The sequence below is a fragment of the Ursus americanus genome, chromosome 4, assembly GCF_024610735.1.
Source record: "Ursus americanus isolate L20-20 chromosome 4, mUrsAme1.1.p, whole genome shotgun sequence".
NCBI lineage: Eukaryota > Metazoa > Chordata > Mammalia > Carnivora > Ursidae > Ursus > Ursus americanus.
Window position 1 is genome coordinate 43,793,244 of NC_142130.1, and position 22,931 is coordinate 43,816,174.

A 22,931-nucleotide genomic window follows, 5' to 3' on the forward strand; every position below is an offset into this window, starting at 1 on the left:
CTTTCCCCGTGAACACAGGTAGGGCACTACATTAATAACATTCTCATCCAAGGAATTTTGTTTAACATACTTATTAAATGCAGAAGTAGACCAAAAGATATGTACAAAACAGACATGCTCATAGAAGCTTTATTTGTGTTATTCTTGAACTGAAAAATCCAAGTCCACGGCAAAATGGATTAATAAATTATGGCATGGTCAGACCAGAAAACAACTACACAGTGTTACGAAAACGAACTATGTAAACAGTTTCATGTATATGGAGTTCAAAAACTGGCAAACTGGTGATAGACGGCAGAGTAGTGTTTCTCTCCGCAGAAGGGCTATTGATGGAGAACGAGCAAGAAGGAAACTTTTGATTAGTGGAAATGGCCTTACCTTGGTTTTGGAGGTGATTATCTGGATTCATACATACGTAAAAATTCCTCAAGCTGTACACTAAAGATTTGTCCATTTTGCCATATGTAATTTATGTTCCCAAAATGCTTTCTAAATAAATTGCTATATAATTCATTTTGTCACTTCAGCACTATGGGAGAACCAATGAATCATATGTATGAGCTTTTTTGGTTTATCGCTCAACAAAACTCAGTGACATTTCCTGTCCTTGGCTACTCGGTGGCTAACCACTCCAAATGCATACTCTGGGGAGGACTTCAGCTTTGAGGGTACTGATCTCCGTCAATGTCCTGGTGTCTGGTAAGTCTGATGCTGTGACATTTTCAGCAAGACGTAAAGCTGTATTTCAATAGTGCCAAGGTTGTACTTTAGCCACTCATCAAATGTTTTCTAATCTGTTCTAGTGATACATTCGTATATTACCCAGCAAACCTTCATATTTACCTTATGTCAATGGTGCACTGACTAGTTGTCTAGCTGAGTCCAGGGTAATACTGGGGTCTCTGGTATGGAGTGAAACGGAACTTGTGTGACTAGACAAAGCGCAGTGTTTCCTCCAGTTTCTTGGTTTGTATTTTTATTGTCTCCTTGAATTCTTATTTTTTGGACCTTATATTTATTGATGTAAAATTGTTTTTTTCTTCTTTGCCATTTCTAATATTTCTAGCACACAGGCTAAAAAAGAAACCCTAAGTTTCTATTTGGGGTTGTTAAATTTTAAAATAGAGGCAAAAAATGAACCAGTAAAAATTGTTTCAGGAAATGAGGCTAAGAGAACATAAGAATATATAAATGATAAACAATTATTCTAAGTCAAGGATTTCATGCTCACATCAGAACACTTCATACAAATCAATCTTAACCCAAAGCGTGAACAGGTAGAACAAATGAGTGGAGTGACTAAAATTAGAGCAGCCTTAGGCAGGAGAAAGCAAACCTAAATCCATTCTGTGTTTCCTTGCAATCATCCTGAAGAAGTTCCAAAACATTCTGAGAAACACCGGCTTCCACATTTTCATATTATGTGTAGTGAAGGGAGAAGAGAACCAGTTCTTAGGAGAAAGAAAGCTGGGAATCTAGGGTGAGGAAAAGGTGGAAGAAATTGGGAGGGAGGGGGGAACATTTGGGGAGAACTCAAAAGACAGTGAATAGTAATAGATTTGACTCATGAAAAGTACTAGAGAAACATTTAGATGTGGCAGGAAACAGATGGCAACAAAAAGATGTACTTGAAAAGAGTGTAATTAAAACCGGTTAATGTAATTGACTCCATTTCCTGTTTTAAGGAGGAAACCATAAGATTGCATAGTATATTTGATAAAATTAAACATCCATTTAATATAAAAAGTGTGTTTTTTTTTAAATTATTTTAAGACCCCTTTTTAGGGCAGTTTTATGTTTACAGCAAACTTGAGAGGGAAGTACAGAGATTTCCCAAATCCCTCTTAACCCCACCTGTGCACAGCCTGTGTGTCATTATCAGCATCCCCTCCAGACTGTTCCATTTGTTGCAAGTGATGAACCTGCACTGACACATAATTACCACCCAAGTGCATGGTTTACACAGGGTTCAATCTTGGTGTTGCGCATTCTATTGGTTTGAAGGAAAGTATAATGACGTATACCCACCACTACAGTATCCCAGAGCATAGTTCAGTGCCCTCGAAGTCCTCCGTGTTCTGTGCATTCTCCCTGCCTCTAACTCATGACAACCATTTATCTTTTTGTGTCTCCACAGTTTCTGCCTTTTGCAGAATATCACAGTTGGAATTGCACAATATGTAGCCTTTCGAAGGTTTTTTTCACTTTGTAATGTGTATTTCAGTTTCCTCTTTGTCTTTTCATGGCTTGATAGCTCATTCTTTTTAGCTCTGAATAATATTCCATTGTCTGGATGTACCTCAATCTGGCCATTCACCTACTCGAAGGCATCTTGATTGCTTCCAAGTGTTGGCAATTATGAATAAAGTTGTTACAAACACCTGGGTGCAAGTTTTCATGTAGAAAGAAGCTTTCAACCCCAAGCAGTGCTAGTGATAGATCATACTGTAAGACTATGTTTAGTATATTAAGAAACTGCCAGCCTGTCTTACAAAGTTGCTGTAGCGTTTTGCATTCCCACTGCTAATCACTGAGTCCATGTTGCTTCACATCCTTGCCAGTGTTTGATGTTATTAGTGGTCTAGATTTTGGCCATTCCTTGTATTATTGCTGTCACTCATTTCAATTGTATATAAATATACTTCATCCAATTAAACATATATCAATATTTTTCTATTTTGTATATATATTTTATAATATACTCATGTTAAATATTTATAGAATATATAAAATATGTAAATGCATATTGAAAATACATCATTGCTATTATTATTTTGAAGACACTTATCTGTCTTCCTCTCCCACTCCCCCTGCTGTGTTCCCTCTCTCGCTGGCTGTCTCTCTGTCACATAAATAAATAAAATCTTTAAAAAAAAAAAAAAGAATAAGAAAAAGAAAGAAAGTAAGAAGAAAAATAAAAGCTTTTATTTTATCTGCACTTATTCATTCTGTAATGCTCTTCCTTCCTTTATGTAGATCTGAGTTTCTGACTGACATTATTTCTTTCCCTGAAGAAGTGTTCACATTTCTTTCAAGGCAGGTCCACTGGGACCAACTGACCTCAATTTCTGTTTGTTTGAGGAAGACTTTCATTTCTCCATCCCCCTGGAAGGGGAAGGTAATTTTAACAGTACAGAATTCTAGTGTGGTGGGGTCTTTTTCTATTAACACTTCAGATATTTTACTTCATTCTCTTTTTTTCTTGCCTGATTTCCTAGGAGAAGTTGGATATAATTTTCATCTTTTTTTCCTATAAGATGTTTTGTTTTTCTGGCTTTTTTCAGAATTTCTTCTTTATCTTTGATTTTCCGTAGTTTCAACTAATATGATAGGTCTAAGTTTTTTTGGCATTTATTCTGCTTGGTGTTCTCCAAGCTTTCTAGAGCTTTGGTTTGGTATCTGAGAGTGACTTGGGGGAAATTCACAGTTATTGATTCAGATATTTCTTCTGTTCCTTTCTCTCTTTCTTTTCTTTCTGATTTGTCCATTACATGTATTTTCATGTTTTCCTAGTTGTCTGATAGTCCTTGGATATGCTGGTTTTTTTTTTTTTTCTTAAGTGTTTGTTCTCTTTGCTTTTCATTTTTGGAGGTTTCTATTGATATATTCTCTAGCTTAGAGATTCTTTCCCCAGCCATATCCCATCTATTAATAAGCTCATCAAAGACATTCTTCATCTTTGCTCATGTATTTTGAAGCTCTTATTAGGCATATGGGCATATCTTGCTTTATTGTGTTTCACTCTATTGCACTTTACAGATATTGTGGTTTATGGTAAGCGACGGTCTGTGGCAACCTTCCGTGGAGTAAGACTATCAGAACCATTTTTTCAACAGCATTTGCTCACTTTGCAGCTCTGTGCTACAGTTTGGTAATTCTTGCAATATTTGAAACTTTGTAATTATATTATATTTGTTGTGGTGATCTGTGATCAGTGATCTTTGATGTTACTATTGTAATTGTTTCACAGTGTCACTCACCATGCCCATAGAAGATGGTGACTTAAGTCTGTGTGTGTTCTGGTTCTTCCAGTGACTGGCTATTCCCCCACCTCTCTCTCCCTGTCCCCTGGCATCCCTCTTCCCTGGGACGCAACAATTTTGAAATTAGGCCAATTAACAACATAGAAGTACAAGATGAAGCAGCAAATGCCAATGTAGAAGTTATAGCAAGTTATTCAGAAGATCTAGCTAATTCATGAAGGCAACTGCACTAAACAACAGATTTTTTGTGGAGATGAAACAGCTTTATACTGGAAGAAGATGTCATCTAGGACTTTCTGAAATTCTCCCTTTCTCATATCCTGTATGTTTGTGTTTTTCTAGTTTTCCAGGTTGAGTAAGCAGACAATGAGTAAATTGAGTTCTGTTGTGTTCTTCTAATCTGGCTAGGTTTTTTGGGAGGACAGGTGATATATGTATTTTTTAAATTGTCCATTTCCTTAAACATCCACAACACATTTAATTTATACCTTATATTTAATAATTCCAAATTCTGAAGTTCTGAATCTTATTCTTTAGGAATAAGAGAGGGCATCCAGTAAAATGTGCATTATGCAGGGGCATCTGGGTGGCACAGTCAGTTAAGCGTCCGACTCTTGGCTTTGGCTCAGGTTGTGATCTCCCTCTGGTGGATAGAGCCCCATATTGGGATCTGTACTCAGTATGGAGTCTGCTTAGATTCTTTCTCCCTCCTCCTCTGCTCCCCCTCCCCCACTAAGTAAATAAAATCTTTTTAAAAATGCATTATCTGATTTTATGGTTTTTTCCCTTATTTTGTAATTTTGGAATGTAAGCTTATAATTGTGCTGGTTTGAGTCTGAGAACTGGTTTGAGTATAAAAACCTGGATCATCATTTTCCATTATGGCAACTAACCTGAGTCTTCTCACTGCTATGGACTGAATGTGTCCTCCAAAATTCATATGTTGGAACCTAATCTCTAAGGTGATGGTATCTGGAGAGGGAAACTTTGGGAAGTAATTAGGTCATGCTGGTGGAGCTTTCAGATTAGTACCCTTATATGAAGAGACCCAGGAGATCTTGCTTTCTCTCTTTTTCACTCCCTCTGGCCCTCCCATGTGAGAATACAGTGAGAAGGCTGCTCACTGTCTATAAGCCAGGAAGTGGGCTATTACCGGACACCATATCTACCACTGCTTTCATCTTAGACTTCCTAGTCTCTAGAACTGTGAGAAAAAATGTTTGTCATCTAAGCCACTCTATGGTGTTTTTGCTGCAGCAGGCAAAACTGACTAAGACACCCACTTACCCTTGATTTGGTTATATAGGGCAAACTATACCCATAAATGGCAGGATTTCAGAATTCTATCTGTTTTTGTGGAATTGAGAGAAGACACATAATCCTAAGACTTCCACCCTGAAGGACCCAGGGGAATGGAGAAGGTGTGCATCTTTAAGAAAGGTCTGAGAGACCCCCCCGCCCCCCAAATCTCTAGCTGGGTTGACAGGTGAAGGTCTTTTTCTGAAGCAGCCAGTCAGTAAAGACTGGGGAAATGACAGATTCTACAAATGTGAAGACACTAGCAATGCAGAGCTTCCAAAAGATCAAGGAAACATGACACCATTTAAGGAACAAAATAAAGCTGCAGTGCCAGATCTCAAAGAAATGAAGATCTGCATGTCTGACAAAGAATTACAAAATAGATATTTAAAGAAGCTCAGTGAGCTATAAGAAAAAACAGACAATTGAATAAAATCTAGAAAATAATACATGAACAAAAGGAGAGTTCAAGGAAGAGATAGAAATCATGACAAGGGCCCTTTCCTCCGCTTCCGTGACCCTGGCCGTCAGAGCCTCTAGTTTTGCCTGCATTTGGCTCATAGAATTTTTAATTTCTGTCAAATTCGCTCTCATTTCCGCCCTTAGGGATTGTATATTCTCAGTAATATTTTCCTGAATACTTTTTTCAAGTCTACTCATTATCTTGACCATTGTTACTCTGAATTCCATTTCTGATAATTTGGTTACATCCATATCCGTTACTTCTGTGGCAGAGGCCACTGACTCACTGTCTTTTCTTTGCTGGGGGGGGCTTCTCCTTCTTGTCATTCTGATGAAGAGAGGTTGCGGGGTTTCCAGAATATATCCATATATACAATGGAATATTACTCAGCAATCAGAAAGAATGAGTTCTCAACATTTGCTACAACATGGACGGCACTGGAGGAGATAATGCTTAGTGAAATAAGTCAAGCAGAGAAAGACAACTATCATATGATTTCTCTCATCTATGGAACATAAGAACTAGAATGATCAGTAGGGGAAGAAAGGGATAAAGAAAGGGGGGGTAATCAGAAGGGGGAATGAAACATGAGAGACTGTGGACTATGAGAAACAAACTGAGGGCTACAGAGGGGAGGGGGGTGGGGGAATGGGATAGACCGGTGATGGGTAGTGAGGAGGGCACTTATTGCATGGTGCACTGGGTGTTATACACAACTAATGAATCATCGAGCCTTACATCGAAAACCGGGGATGTACTGTATGGTGACTAACATAATATAATAAAAAATCATTATTAATAAAAAAAAAAAAAAAGAAATCATGACAAGGAACCAAACACAAATTCTGGGGCCCAATAATGCAATGACTGCACTGAAAAATTCAATCGAGAGCTTCAACAACAGATTCATCAAGTAGAAGAGAGAATTAGTGAACATAAAGACATAATTTGAGGGCGCCTGGGTGGCTCAGTTGGTTGGCATCTGCCTTCAGCTCAGGTCATGATTCTGGTCCTGGGATTGAGTCCTGCATTGAGTTCCCTGCTCCACAGGAGGCCTGCTTCTTCCATTGCCTCTGCCTCTCTCTCCCTCTCTTTCTCTCATGAATAAATAAATTCTTAAAAAAAGACATAATTTGAAATCATCCAGTAAAAGATGAAAAGCAAACAAACTAAAAGAACAAAAGTGAGTGAAGAAAAGTTTGTGGGTCTTATGAAATAACAACAAACAAAATAAAAAACCATTATGGGGGCCGCAGATAAGCATGAAAGAGAAAGGAGCAGAAAGGTAATTTAAAGTAGTAATGAGAGACAACTTCCCTGTGGGGAATGAACATCCAGATACATGAAGCCCAAAGAACTCGACTGACCATAAAGAAATCTTTACAGAGGGGCACCTGGGTGGCTCAGTCAGTATCTGCCTTTGGTTCAGGTCATGATCCCATGGTCCTGAGATCGAGCTCCACATCTGGCTCTCTGCTCAGCAGGGAGCCTGCTTCTCCTTCTCCCTCTGCTACTCCCCCTGCTTGTGCTCACTCGCTCTCTGTCTCTCAAATAAATAAATAAATAAATAAATAAATAAATAAATCTTACATTACCCCTTTAAAAAAAATCTTCACTGAGACACATTATACTCAAATGGAAAAGAGAGACTTTTGAAAGCAGGCGGGGAAGGGTGACTGGTCACATATAAAGGAGCCCTATAAAACAAGCACATTTCTCAGCAGAGACTTTGCAGACCAGGAGAGTGGGATGGTAAATTCAGAGTGCTGAAAAAAAATCCTGTCATGGAAGAATACTTGGCAAACCAGACACAAAGGTGAGATGAAGACTTTCCTAGAGAAAACAAAGCAGATGGACTTTGTCAGTACTAGACCTGCTTAAAATTAATTCTAAAGGGACCTCTTCGGATTGTTGTGAGAGGATGCTAATCAGCATAGTGAAGACATATGGACAATAAACACACTGATAAAGGCAAATATATAATTGAATTCAGAATAGTCTAATACTGTAATGCTGGTATGTAAATCACTTTCAACTCTAGTACAAATGCTAGAAAGAAAAGTATTAAAAATAATGAGAGCTGTAATACTCTGTTAGTGAATACACAAATTAAAATATGTAAATCATGACATTAATAAAAAATGGGAAAGGAGAAGTAAAAGTATTGAGCATTATATGCCATGCACTAAGTTATAATCTGCTTAAAATAACTCTAAGGTAGGTTTTTAAAAAATTATTTATTTTAGAGAGAGAGAGAGAACATGAGCTGGGGGAGAGGCAGAGGAAGAAGGAGAGAATCTCAAACAGACTCCCCACTTATTGTGGAGCTGGACGCAGGGCTCAATCTCAGGATCCCAAGATCACGACCTGAACTGAATCTAGATGTGGACGCTTGACTGACTGAACCACTCAGGTGACCTAACTCTAAGGTGTCCTGTGTAAGCCTCATAGTAACCACAAAGAAAAACATCTGGTAAATACGCAGAAGATATAGGAAAACGAATCAAAGCATACCACTACAAAAAAATCATCAAATCACAAAGGAACAAGGAGAGACAAAGAAAGGAATAAAGGTACTTCAAATAAAGAAAACAAACACAGAAAACAATGAACAAAATGGCGATAGTAAGTACACGTCTATCAGTTATCTTAATATAAATGGACTAAATTCTCCAAATGCACTGTGTCTGAACAGATGAAATGACAAGATTCGACAATACGCTCCCTATAAGAGACTGACTTTAGCTTTAGGGATACACATAGGCTGAAAGTGAAGGGATGGAAAAAGGTGTTCAATGCAAGTGAAAACCAAAAAAAGGTGGGATAGCTATACTTACATTAGCGAAAAGAGACTTTAAGTAAAAAACTGTAACTTGGGGCGCCTGGGTAGCGCAGTCGTTAAGCGTCTGCCTTCGGCTCAGGGCGTGATCCTGGCGTTCCGGGATCTAGTCCCACATCGGGCTTCTCCGCTGGGAGCCTGCTTCTTCCTCTCCCACTCCCCTGCTTGTGTTCCCTCTCTCGCTGGCTGTCTCTCTGTCACATAAATAAATAAAATCTTAAAAAAAAAACCTGTAACTAACGGCAAAGAATGTCACTATCTAATGGTAAAGGAGTCAATTCATCAAGTGGATATAACACTTGCAAATACTTATGCACCAAATATGCAGAGCAGATATTAACAGAACTGAAGGAGAAATAGAAAACAACACAGCAGTTGTAGGGAACTTTAATACTCCACATTGAAAATGGGTAGAGCATTCTGACATAAAATCAGTAAGGAAACAGTACACTTGAACAACACTGTAGACCAAATGGCCTAACAGACAGGTACAGAATATCTCTTCCATCAACAGCAGAACGCATTCTACTCAAGCACACACAGAATATTCCATAGGATAAATCATAATTTCAAAAAAAAAATGCTTTCACAAAATTACTTCAATGCAGAATTTCTTCAAAACCTGGATTTGAAGTGCATTAGGACTACTTGGATTGTCAGAAATTCTGCAGAACCCGTGAAGGAATGCATGTGCATCTCAGGAACTAGGAAATGAGAAATTTCAGCTAGATGAGGAGTATCTTTCTATATCTCTCTGCTTCTGCTTCGTTCTTCCCAAGATGCGTCTATTTTTTTTTTAAAGATTTTATTTATTTATTCAACAGAGATAGAGACAGCCAGCGAGAGAGGGAACACAAGCAGGGGGAGTGGGAGAGGAAGAAGCAGGCTCACAGCGGAAGAGCCTGATGTGGGGCTCGATCCCACAACACTGGGATCACGCCCCGAGCTGAAGGCAGACACTTAACCGCTGTGCCACCCAGGCGCCCCCCAAGATGCATCTATTAATCAGTTCCTTACAGAAACAGAATAACAGAGAGAGAGAGAGGAAGAGAGAGAGAGAGAAAGAGAGAAAGAAGGAGGAAGGAGGAATTGAGGGAGAGAGAGAGATTTATTTTTAACAATTGGCCAACATGATTGCAGAGCCTTGGCAAGTCCAGAATATGCAGGGTGGGCCAGAGCTAGAGACACGGGAAAGCATTGCAGTTTGAGTCTGAAGGCAGTCTGCTATAGAACTTACTTTCCCAGCAGGTAACTCTTTTTTTTTTTCCCCCACTAGAGACCTTCAACAAGGAGAAGGACAAGGAGTAGGACAAGGACAAGGCCCACCCAATTATGGAGGGGAATTTAGTTTACTGAAAGTCTACTCATTTAAATGTTAATCTTAACTAAAAAAACAAAAACAAAAACAAAAACCTTTACAAAATCATCTGGAATACTGTTTGACTGAATTTCTAGGAAACATGTCCAAGCCAGGTTGACACATAAAATTATCAGTCACAGTAGGAAAAATGGGGGAAAAGAGGGACGAAATATACTTCTCAATTTGGTTCCAAATTCTCCTGAAAGTAAATCATTTGTGTAGCTGGGTGAGGCCCACCACTGGATTAAACAACTTTAATCCTGGGGGGCGGGGGCTGTGGAGAAAGCACTACTCAGCCCAGCTCATGGGAGGTACCCATGATGGACCAGTCCACGGTGGCTGGGAAAGAGGTGGAAGTGGGGTTACCTTGGACCAAATGGTTGTCAATTACAACAAGGTGTCTCATAAATGGGAGATCTTGATTAAGAGCTCAGAATGTAATTTTCAAGTGTTAACATGTATTTCCCCTTGATGGAATAACTTCTAATTTCTGTTTTGCAAAGGTTTTTGTGGACTTTAGTTACAATTCAGATTTTCTATCATGGTGTCTGTTGGATTTGTGGATATGTAGTGGCTTATACTCCATTTAGGCACCTAAAACTGACTTCTTTTACTCTTCTCTGAATATTTTCTAGCTTTACCATATAGTTCACCTGTGGAAGGAAATCAGAGCAGGCTCATACCTCCTGCAGAAGGTAATATGCTTTTTAATGTTTTCTAGAGGCCAGTAGGAAAGGGAGGAAGTGTGGAACTGCCTTAGAAACAGAGCTGAGGGTCTGGTCAGGGGCCAGCCTTGAGGGCAGGTGCAGAGTGTGGTGATCTGAATGCTGTGGTGTGAGGGACCCTGAATGACCCCGGCGCTTCTCCCCCAAGGCAGTTCAATTCCACGTGGAGATTATGGAGCTCTCTCTAGCAGGCTCTGTGCCAGGCTTTGTGGGGACACAGATGAGCGAGGCGAGCTAGACTGCCAGAGCGCCCTCAGGGGCTCAGTTTTGTGGGAGAACCCAGAAATAAGCACGGACCCCACCTACACTAGAGGAGATGAGCCCTCGCATGGAGCATGCCGGGAACGTGGAGGACGGAGAGTGGGCACCAAGGCTCTGGGGAGGCTTCGCGGGGACGCGGCATGTGAATGGCTCTTCAGGGAAGAGGAGCATTTTCATGGACAGAGCGCTGGGCAGGCACCCAGGCTGCAAGAACCGTGCCGGGAGCGCCGAGATAGGCGGTCGTGCCTGCTGGTTCCTTTCTGAAATGTGGGCGCGACAGGGGGTGGTAAGGTTGCCAAGGGGAGTCCATTTGAAAAGGGAGCTTTGGAAGCCAGGACGAAGACATGTCCGCGTTGTCTTCGGGCAGTGAGCGATCTCTGAAGGGGGTCGGAGTGGAGGGGATCACCCCTGTGTGCCAGGCATGCACCCGGCTGCAAGGTAAGGCAGGAACTGAGGAGAGGAGGGTTTTGAGACGGAGCCAGACGGCAGGAGGCTTGTGTAGTAACCCAGGCGTGGTGATGGGTCTCCAACTAGGGTATGGCAGTGAGAGCAGAAGGAAAAGGGGTTTGTCTGTGTGCGCGAGGCTGCAGGAGACCGGAGGGGAGCCAGAGACAGGTGCAGCCGCGCTGGGACGTGACTGCTGGTTCTGGAGCAAACACGGGAATCTACCCGCGCTCCCTCTGTGAAGCAGGAGGGGACATCACCGCAGCTGATCACAGGGGCGCGTGGAGATTGTATGTGGTGGACGGGCGCCAACCCACTGAGGGCTGGGGAGTGACTGGCCGTTGGTAAACGATCGCCACAGGCGTGGGGAGAGAGAGAAGAGGATTAGGGAAGGGTGAGTAACAGTCTTCACATAAGAGGTGTCATCACAGGTGAAGGGGCATCGCTGGAGGGTCAGAGAGCCCAGAGAGGTGAAAGAGCAGAGTCCGCCCTTGGGGCTCGGGAGCCTCCCCTTTGCAGCTACTTCTCTGGAGTCTGTGCCCCTGATACAATGCGTATTTAATTGATCAGCTCATGGGTTCCTTTAAAATAATAGAGTCAGGTCTTGAGAATAAGTATTAGGCAAAATATTAAAGCCTTGGACGGTTCACAAGCTGAGGTACCAACAGAGAGCACACCCCGTGCTCCTCGCCAGCCCCCCCTCTGTCTGGGTTCATCTCAGCACCCCGCCCTTGGGCACCTGTATGCTCGCCCACACCCACCTCCAGCCGTTCTCCGAGCCCCTGTGCTGCCTCAGGCCGCTAAGCGTTGGCCCAGTCGCAGGTTCCCTGTGAGCAAGGTGGGGAGCCACCTGCAGTGGGGGAAGGAGCATGGCTGTAACTGGCCCTCAGAGCTGCTCTAACATCTCCCCCTCCTTGCTTCCTGTAGTTGTGGGATCTTGATTTGGCTGTGACGTGCAAGGGCTTGAGTCCATCCCAGAAGAGGCAAATGAACCAAAAGAGGAGAGGAGAGGAGAGATCTCACATACAGAGTTTTATCACTCAGGAGCTTCACCGGCATAACAACCTAGCCCCACAGCTGGTTCTGCTCAGGTTAAAGTGATGAGCTCCCTGCCACTCACCTGGCTTACAGGTACTGGAGGCCTCTCATTCTCTCTCAGCAGACCTCTCCCAGCCTTGGGTGAATAATATAGGAATGGGCGAGCTGGGGCTTCTCTATTGCTGAGTACTTGTAGGTTCCAGGGATTTTTACTTTAAAAGATGGACAAAAGGAATGAACCTCTTCTGATACTCATATTTACGTAGAACTTACAAAAAAATCTGTGAGCAATGTTCACTGTGGGACTGTTTGGCAGTGTATGTGTGACTCAGTAGGAAGAAAGGAAGACCTGTTGACTTTACAGACTTTATGATTCTCCAAATAAAAAATAGCTAAGAAAGTCCAGTTTATTCAACCTGAATGCCATCTTAGGCTTTCTATTTATGTTTGTCTGAAGCGGCACCCTTCAGGATAGGCATTTCGTTCTGTTAATACTGATTTATTCTCTGTGATCAAAATTAGGAGGAGAAAACCACATCACCCATTTTTCCACTTCCTGTCCTGAGGAGTGAGAGTTACAAGATAAATCTCGTAGTTTCTATGTCCAAAAGATTAGATTTAAATGACTTTCTCCTTTAATTTATATTATGTTTTCTTGTTTGTTGTATACAAGACTTGTGATGCAATTTTAAACCCTTAAAATATTTCTCACACATATAATAAATATAGTTTATCTAATAACACAAGTATAGGAGAAAAATGGGTTCATCTTTGGATTAGGTTTAATGTGTTAAATACATTTTGTGCATGTTTAATTTTTTATGTAAGCCTAGTAGTTTTGGAATAAGATCACCGGCAAAGTCATGTTCTAGTACACCTTATGCAATATGTTGTGCCAAATTAACACATGACGTTCCTTATCAAGCTTTTCTTTCATCGTTCTCCTTGTGTGTGTGTCCAGATAACACTTCTCTGTCTGTACTTGTGGACACAAAGGTTGTGCTCGCTTGTCCTCCTGTCAGCTTGACAAATGTGCTGATAATAAGGTGGGACATAAACCTCAGAGGCAAGCCTTCCTGCACGAGAGCCTACAGGAGAGATAACAATGAGACCAGTGAAAGAAACTGTACCGATGAGAGAATCTCCTGGGAGTCCAGACCTGATCTGAATCCTGCCCTTCAGATTGGTCCCGTGGCCACGACCCATGAAGGATATTACAGGTGTGAAGTGGCCGCACAGGAAGGGAATTTCGGTCTTGGATATCACCTCCAAGTGTCAGGTAAGGAGCATCACATCCTGTGGTATGTCAGGGAAGCAGCTCCGGGACCGAACCAAATGTCTCCCCATATTCCATATCCTGTGGGTAAGACCAAAGCCTTTTCCTGTGCGTCTCTGCAGTGCCCCCTGAGGTGACCCTGTTTCGAGGCAGCAATGGAAGTATCGTGTGCAGGGCAGCTGCAGGGAAGCCAGCTGCCCAGATCTCCTGGACCCCACCGGGAGACTGTCACACTGTGGAACAACAGTTGGGCAATGGCGCCGTGACCGTCCAGAGCACATGCCAGTGGGAGGACGGCCAGGTGTCTAATGTGTCCTGCTCTGTCTCCCATGTGACTGGCAACAAGAGTTTGTCCTTAGAGCTGAAACCAGGTTAGTAATTCCAGTTTTTGCTTGCTATGTTCATTCTTTCAGAGAATTGAAGGAAGAATGAAAAAGGAGTGTGTGGAGATTTTCACTCAAGCATAATCTCCCCACCTTCTTTTTTATGTCCTTCTCCTCCATCGTTAATAGTTATGTCCAGAAGAATAACACCGAAATTTGTTTTCAGAAGCCATATTTTAGAGTGTCGTTTATTATTTAATAATCAAAATGAAAAATACTTTAATAATTTAATGTCCACTTGTATGCAAGTAGTCGTTGGCTCGAGTAATGTACTTTTAATTAATACTTATGGTTTTAGGAGAAGTATAAACATATTTTTAAACAAATGTTCATGTTTTTATAAGAAGGATCAATTTACTCACAAGTTTTCTTCACAAATTTTTAGTTTGGTAGGATTTTCTTCTCCAGGTTCTTCCTAGAATTTTAGATATATTATAGTAACCTCTATGATCGATTTAAACTTTACTCTTTAGTTTCCTTAAAAATATTTGTATTTATTGTTAATTATCACTAAGCTCACTGACAAAAATTTAAAACACTCTTTTTAAAATTTAAATTCAATTTATTAACATATAGTATATTATTAGTTTCAGAGGTAGAGTTCAGTGATTCATCAGTCTTTTAGAACACAAAGTACTCATTATATAACGTGCCCTCCTTAATGCCCATCACCCAGTTACGCCATCCCCCCACCCTCCTCTCCTCCAATAGCCCTCAGTTTGTTTCCTATGATTAAGGGTCCCTTATGGTAGAAAACCCTCTCTTAATCTTACTTTCCATATGGTCAAATTTGTTAAGTCAAATTTATTGGGTAATCAAAGAAGGAAAAGTTTTTTTTTTTTTCTTTTCTTGAAGTTTTACATACTCTTGTTCTAATCTGACCTGGGTAGTCACTAGACCTGCAGCACAGAGATTGTCCTGGACATTCTCTTTCCCACAGTCCTCTGCTTGATTCCATGTTTGTTTAATCTGAGTTCCTTCTACCTTCCAGACATTTGCTAGTTTTAACCTCTTTGCTTTATGTATGAGGCTTTTCTTAACTCTTTGGGAATCCTTAGCTATCCATTCATTTCAAAGTGAGCATTCAAGAATGAACTGATTGGATGCTATGTTTTCTGTGGGTGGGCCTGTCAACTAGTTAGCTTCAAGGAGGTAAATAAAGAAAAAATTTTTAAAGATGAATTCTTTAGTTATCTGAAGGACTGTTCTCTGAGACTGCTTACATTCTGCAGAAAATAACTCCGGTCTATTGTGTTAGAGGGATAACCCTGACTATTAGTGTTACGGGAGCAGGGAAGAAGAGGAGAGCACGTGTGTTTGTATGTGTGTGTGTGTGTGTGTGTGTGTGTGTGTAAGAGAGAGAGAGACTGTTCAGAACTCAGACTTTTCTTTAATAACTCTCTTCAGTCTGACACTTTCTCTCCACCCTCCATTATGTCTGGATCTTGACTCTGGAATCTCTCCAGTTTACCTTTTCTGGATCAACTTTCCTGTTTTCTGCTGTTTGAGGAAGATGCAGTGACCTGGCCGCGAAGGGTGGGAGTGGACTTGGCCGCCTACCTCTTCTTAATACAGACCTTCAAAGAAGCTTCCAACTTTAACTCACACTTCACCCCCCCACACTTGCCCCCTTTTCATATATTTAGCCCTTCCTATTCTAGAGTCTTCTTGGTATTCTGTGGGCGCTAGGATTCATATTATTCTACCCTAAATTATTTGCCTTCTTCTGTTCATTTTTCACCTAAAAACAAGTTGAAAAAAAAATTTTTTTAAAGATTTATTTATTTATTTATTAGACAGAGACAGCCAGCGAGAGAGGGAACACAAGCAGGGGGAGTGGGAGAGGAAGAAGCAGGCTCCCAGTGGAGGAGCCTGATGTGGGGCTCGATCCTGAAATGCCAGGATCACACCCTGAGCCGAAGGCAGACGCTCAACAACTGCGCCACCCAGGCGCCCCCAAGTTGAAAATTTTTATCTACTCATCTCATCCGTGTTCTTTGTCTTTGCAAGTCTATATAGAAAAATTTTTCCTACTGATAATTTAGGAAGGTTTAAGAAGGGAAAAGAGAAAAACCCATGTCTTTAAACCACCATTTTCTAATATCCATTTTTAAAGTGATTTTTTAAAAAAGATTTTAGTATTTACTGAGGAGAGTAATTGTGCCCTGGTTATGTTTGCAATCTGACCACCTGATATTAGAGTATGATGTCATGTTTATGGATGCTCAGACTTGAAGAGACTGTCTCATTCACCTCAGCCAGTGCTGGGTCTCCTCCCTATCTTCCTTGCAGGGCAGATCCTCAGCCTCTGTGGCTATACTTCCAATGAAAGAGAGCGCATTAGTTTGCAAGAGAGGGTTTCAAAATAATGTTGTTGGTTTTAAGTGTAAAAAAATCTTTCTTTTTCCAATAAAAGACAGAAAAATGCAATGTTTAAAAACAAACTGCTGAAGGAATGTGGAGGAACAGGATACCGGCCTGCTTAGCCTCCACTCACCTCCATCTGCAGCCCTCAGCCCCATTCAGAATATAGCAGGAGCAAGGTCTTAGAACCATTGCCTCTCAAAATGGACGAAAGACCTAAGTGTGAGACAGGAATCCATTAAAATCCTAGAGCAGAACACAGATAGGAAACTCTTCGACCTTGGCCACAGCAACTTCTTTCTGGACACGTCTCCAAGGTAAGGGAAACAAAAGCAGATTGAACTATTGGGACTTAATCAGGATAAAATGCTTTTGCACAGCAAAGGAAACAGTCAACAAAACTCGAAGACAACCTATGGAGTGGGAGAAGATATTTGCAAATGATTTATCAGATAAAGGACTGGTATACAAAATCTATAAAGAGCTTATGAATCTCAACACCCAAAAAACAAAAAATCCAGTCAAGAAATGGTTAGAAGACATGAACAAACATTTCCCCAAAAAAGACATACAAATGGCCAACAGACACATGAAAAAATGCTCAACATCACTCGGCATCAGGAAAAACAAATCAAAACTACGAGATACCACCTCATACCAGGTAGAATGGCTAAAATTAACAACACAGGGAACAACAGGTGTTGGTGAGGATGCAGAGAAAGGGGAACCCTCTTACCCTGTTGGTGGGAATGCAAACTGCTGCAGCCACTGTGGAAAACAGTTTGGAGTTTGCTCAAAAAGTTAAAAATACAGCTACTCTATGACCCAGCAATTGCATTACTAGGTATTTATCTAAGGATATAAGCATAGTGATTCAAAAGGACACCTGCATCCCAATGTTTATAGCAGCAATGTCCACAATAGCCAAACTATAGAGGGAGTCCAGATGTCCATTGACATATGAATGGATAAAGAAGCTGTGGTGTGTGTGTGTGTGTGTGTGTGTGTGTGTGTGTGTGTGTGTGTATTGGAATATTACTAAGCCGTCAAAAGAATGAAGTCTTGCCCCTTGCAATGATGTAGATGGAACTAACATAAACTTTGCTTATGCTAAGCGAAGAGTCAGTCAGAGAAAGACAAATACCACATGATTGCATTCACAGTTGGAATTTAAGAAACAAAACAGATGAACACAGGGGAAGGAAAGGAAAAATAAGAAGAAAACAGAGAGGGAGGCAAACCATAAAGACTCTTAATGCTAGGAAACAAACTGAGGGTTCCTGGAGGGGGGGTGGGTGGGCGTATAGGGTATTTGGGTGATGGGCATTAAGGAGAGTACATTCTGTAATGAGCCCTGGGTGTTCATTCAGCATTCATACAGCAACTGATGAATCATTAAATTCTACCCCTGAAACTAATAATATAGTATATGTTAACTAAACTGAATTTAAACAAACAAACAGCGCCTCTCAGGGCTGCAAATCCTTTGCTGACATCTCCTTTTGTCAGACTGACCTTTATATCTCTGCCAGAGTTAAATAACTGAACATTGCTGCCATGCATTCATGTCAGTTTCAAGGACCAGGAAGAAAGGTGACTTCAGGATTATGTTGTTCTTCTAGTTACCTCCTTTACTACTCCCCATTTATTTCTGAATACGGGAGATGAGAAACACCCTGCTATTACTGTAACTGAGAAATCTAGTCTGCACAGGTCTCCTACACAAATTCACCACTCATGAATCCTGAAAGCCACAAAATCTTGATTTAGGATGATGTCTTGTTAGAAACCCTCGAATCAGAATTTTAATAAGTCAATTTTATTATAACAATGATTTGAACTATTAATGAGTCAGAACTGTTTAAAATAAAATCACAGTAGTGAATTTCATGAACCGTGAGACATCCTTGAGCATATATTTTATTTTACAGTTATATACATATTTAATAGACATCCTTGAGCATATATTTTACTTTACAGTTATATATATATTTAACAGACTTGAGTTTTTAGAGCAGTTTTAGGTTCACAGCAAAATTGAGTGGAGAGTGCAGAGAGTTCCCATATTACCCCTGCCCCGACACATGCACAGTCTCCCCCTCTCTCTACCTCACCCATGCCACACTGGTACATTTGTGAGAATTGATGAACCTACATTAACACATTATCACTCAAAGTTTGTAGTTTACATTAGGGTTCACTCTAGGTGTACATTCTATGAGTTTTAGCAAATGTAGGGGTGCATATATCCACCACTGTAGTTTCATACAGAGTCGTTTCACTGTCCCAAAGGTCCTCTGTGCTCCACTTACGTCATCCCTCCGTCCACCCTAATCTCTAGCAACCCCTGATCTTTACACCGTCTCCATAGTTTTGCATAGAATGTCATATATTTGGAATCATACAGAATGTAGCATTGTCAGCTTGGTTTTTTTCACTGAATAATATGCATTTAAATTTCCTCCATGTCTTTTCATGGCTTGGTAGCTCATTTCTTTTTCGTGCTAAATAATATTCCATTGTCTGGATGCAGCACAGATAAACCATATATTTTTGTATCTATGTTTACAGGTGACCAATCACCACTAAACTTTATTATATGTATCATCTCCTCCATTTTGGTTATCTTGGTCATTGTGGGATCCATTTGGCTTTGGAAAATCAGTTGCTGCAGGTACTGAGTGATGCTTTTTCTCTTTCAGCTTTATTGGGCTAGAAGGGGTCAGGTATATGGAATTGACGGGGTAAAATTAATATGTTAACATTAACTCTCCCATGATCAAGAAGTGTGTCCTAAAGCTACTCTAATGTCCTAATGTCTAATGTCCTAAAGTCTACTCTAATGACAAGAGGGATTTTGCTCGGTTACTTAGGCATGCAAGCATAGTGAATTAAGCCATTTAGAACATCTTGGTAGAGTCAGTGTATGCTAATCTGTATTTGAGAAAATAATTACAATACTTCATTTTATGTACCAAAAAGGATGTGTCACATTTATTCCATATATCAGGCCTCTGTTGTATAATTCCACTTCCTTTTCCCAAATCCAGAATTATCTTGTTTAGGTGTATCAATTATAAGCAGCATTCTTATTTCTGGTAGCCCATCTCTGATTTCTTCTGACTCCTATAAAAAAATGAACCACATTTGTGAATAGTATGCTGTTTTCTTTTCCCATTTTTAATTAAATAATGATATTTTCTACATTCACTCAAGCTTATTTTTCTTTTTTGCAGAAAGTGCTAATTAAAAAAAACAGAAGCTACTTCAGTTGTTTTGGAGGTAAGATAACATTAAAAAAGCGTTTTTGCAAACTGTTAAGCCACAAAGTCAAAATATAGCAAAGTGTATGTAATTATAATTTGCATCAATATTAATATTTTAGTTAAAAAGCAAAAATTCTAATTTCATAATGCTAATACTCAAATGTACTTTTTTGTTAATTATCTACCTTATACTATTCATACACATTCCGAACAATATATTCATTTCAAGAACTGTATCTTACAAAACACATATCGTTTGGCAAATTTGAACTGTAATGCTTGGATAAGCTGAATTGGTCTTTTCTCCCTCATGAAACCATCTCCAATTCTTGACTTCTCTTTCTCTACACCATCATCATTACCTGAGCTTAAGTCCTCTCCTGCTCCATAATCTCATAACCAATAGCTTACCAAGTCTTTGACCCTCTCCTTTGAAATACCTCTCATGTTACTTCATTCTTCTCCATTCCAGCTGTCAAACTTTATCATCTCATGCTGGGACACAAATAATCAATAAATTTTTTCACAAAATAATAGAAAAAAGTCTTTCACTTACGTCCATGTAAGGCAAGATACACAAGTATAAGCACTCTTGGTAGATACTAAATCTGTGGGCACGTGTGAGAAAAACATAGGCGGTTAATGACTTCTTGCTGTTTTGAACTGATTTTGACTTTGAATTCTTTTTTAGGATGAAATGCAGCCCTATGCCAGCTACACAGAGAACAATCCCTCTATGATACTGTGAGCAAGATGAAGAGGTCTCAGGTGTTAAAAGTGAAGTTGAAGGGCTGTGTCTCGTCTCCATGCTTCATAAGTTACTGGAATCTAACAGCAGGACAAATGAATAAAGATACAGCACAGCTACTATTTTGATTTTCTTAGAGTTCTAGTAGGAAAACCTATTTTGAGATTAGCTTTTCAAAGATTCTGAGAAGACAGAGACTTTTTAAAGGGTTTGAATTCATATCCTTATACAACTGAAAATTTTTGGAATGTTAGCTAGTTATTGAAATATTGATGTCAGTACAAAGAAAGCAAATGCTCATGGTAAAATATTCAAATTGTTCAGTACAGTAGATAATGAAAACTGAGTTTCCTCAAGAAAGAACTCTGCAGAAGGAACAATCATCAACATATTTTATGTATTGTTCCAGAAAATTTTATGTCCATATATCTGTACACCCAAGATATGTGTGTACATTTCTAGGTATATTTACATATGTATATATATGTGTATCCATATGCTTGTCAGGACAAATAGGAACATACCATGATACTGTTCTGTACTTACATAAAGCTAATAATATGATAAGTCTTGGAGATCTTCTATATCAACACAAACAGAATTATTTCATTTATTTTAATGATTACGAAAAATTCCATTGTATGGTTATATAATTATTAGCTAACCATAGACCTATTGATGGACATTTAGATAATTTATTTGTTTGTTTTGCTCTTATAAACAATATCACATAGAATGTTTCTTGTGGATATATCTCTTTGTATTTGTTTGAATATATTTGTTAAAAAATTCCCCTGAGTGGAATTACCTGGTCAAAAGGGTTTGTGTATTTTTTTAACTGATATTTCAAATGTATCAATTTTCATTTCTTTTTTTTAAATAATAATTTTTTATTATGTTATGTTAGTCACCATACAGTACATCCTTTGTTTTTGATGTAGTGTTCCATGATTCATTAGTTGCGTATAACACCCAGTGCTCCATGCAATATGTGCCCTCCTTAATACCCATCATCAGCCTATCCCAATCCCCCACGCCCCTCCCCTCTGAGTCCCTCAGTTTGTTTCCCAGAGTCCATAGTCTCATGGTTCATTCCCTCTTCTCTTTACCCCCTTCATTCTTCCCTTCCTTCTCCTACCGATCTTCCTGCTGTTTCTTATGTTCCATAAAAGAGTGAAACCATATGATAATCGTCTTTCTCTGCTTGACTTATTTCACTTAACATAATCTCCTCCAGTCCCGTCCATGTTGCTGCACATGTTGGGTCATCATTCTTTCTGATGGCTGAGTAATATTCCATTGTATATATGGACCACATCTTCTTTTTTTTTTTTATGTAAAGTTTGATCATTCATTAGTTGCGTATAACAGCCAGTGCACCACGCAATACGTGCCCTCCTTACTACCCATCACCAGCCTATCCCATTCCCCTAGCCCCCCTCCACATCTTCTTAATCCAGTCATCTGTTGAGGGGCATCTCGGCTCCTTCCACAATTTAGTATTGTGGACAATGCTGCTATGAACATTGGGGTGCATATGGCCCTTCTCTTCACTACCTCTGTATCCTTGGGGGTAAATACGCAATAGTGCAATTGCTGGATCATAGGGTAGCTCAATTTTTAACTTTTTAAGGGACCTCCACACTGTTCTCCAAAGTGGCTGTACCAACTTGCATTCCCACCAGCAGTGTAAGAGGGATCCCCTTTCTCCACATCCTCTTCAACATTTGTTGCTTCTTGTCTTGTCAATTTTTGCCATTCTGACTGGCGTAAGGTGGAATCTCAGTGTGGTTTTGATTTGAATTTCCCTGATGGCTAATGATTTTGAACATTTTTTCATGTGTCTGTTAGCCATTTGTATGTCTTCATTGGAAAAGTGTCTGTTCATGTCTTCTTTTTTTAAACAATATTTTTTATTATATTATGTTAGTCACCATACAGTACATCCCTAGTTTTTGATGTAACGTTCCATGATTCATTACTTGCGCAAACACCCAGTGCACCATGCAATACATGCCCTCCTTAATACCCATCACCAGCCTATCCCATTCCCCCAACCCCCTCCCTTCTGAAGCCCTCAATTTGTTTCCCAGAGTCCATAGTCTGTCATGGTTCATTCCCCCTTCTCTTTATCCCCCCCTTTCTTCTTCCCTTTCTTCTCCTACTGATCTTCCTACTTCTTATGCTCCATAAATGAGTGAAACCATATGATAATTGTCTTTCTCTGCTTGACTTGTTTCACTTAGCATGTTCATATTGTCTGCCCATTTTTTGATTTGATTATTTGTTTCTCGTGTATTGAGTTTGAGAAGTTCTTTGTAGATCTTGGATACTAGTCTTTTATCTGTAGTGTCATTTGCAAATATCTTCTCCCATTCCGTGGGCTGCCTCTTAGTTTTTTTGACTGTTCCCTTAGCTGTGCAGAAACTTTTTATCTTGATGAAGTCCCCAAAGTTCATTTTTTTCTTTTGTTTCTCTTGCC

At 40.0% G+C, this 22,931-nt stretch overlaps 1 protein-coding gene across 1 annotated transcript; it reads left to right on the plus strand.

The window, feature by feature from the left end:
• Nucleotides 1-612: 612 nt before the first annotated feature.
• On the plus strand, nt 613-19,718 carry LOC123784295 (cell surface glycoprotein CD200 receptor 1-like). The gene is made up of 6 exons (XM_045785626.2): nt 613-699; nt 10,580-10,639; nt 13,374-13,691; nt 13,811-14,059; nt 19,007-19,109; nt 19,672-19,718. Exons 1-6 carry the CDS (start codon nt 636-638, stop codon nt 19,679-19,681), a joined length of 804 nt encoding a protein of 267 aa, XP_045641582.2. The 5' UTR covers nt 613-635; the 3' UTR covers nt 19,682-19,718.
• The last annotated feature ends 3,213 nt before the right edge of the window (nt 19,719-22,931 follow it).

What these genes read in the sequence shown, in the direction of transcription:
- LOC123784295 (XM_045785626.2), top strand. Translation starts at nt 636, where the DNA reads ATGCATACTCTGGGGAGGACTTCAGCTTTGAGGGTACTGATCTCCGTC. An exon ending in CGTCAATGTCCTGGTGTCTG is followed by an intron (nt 700 to 10,579) that starts GTAAGTCTGATG and finishes AATATTTTCTAG; the next exon opens with CTTTACCATATAGTTCACCT. An exon ending in ATATCACCTCCAAGTGTCAG is followed by an intron (nt 13,692 to 13,810) that starts GTAAGGAGCATC and finishes GCGTCTCTGCAG; the next exon opens with TGCCCCCTGAGGTGACCCTG.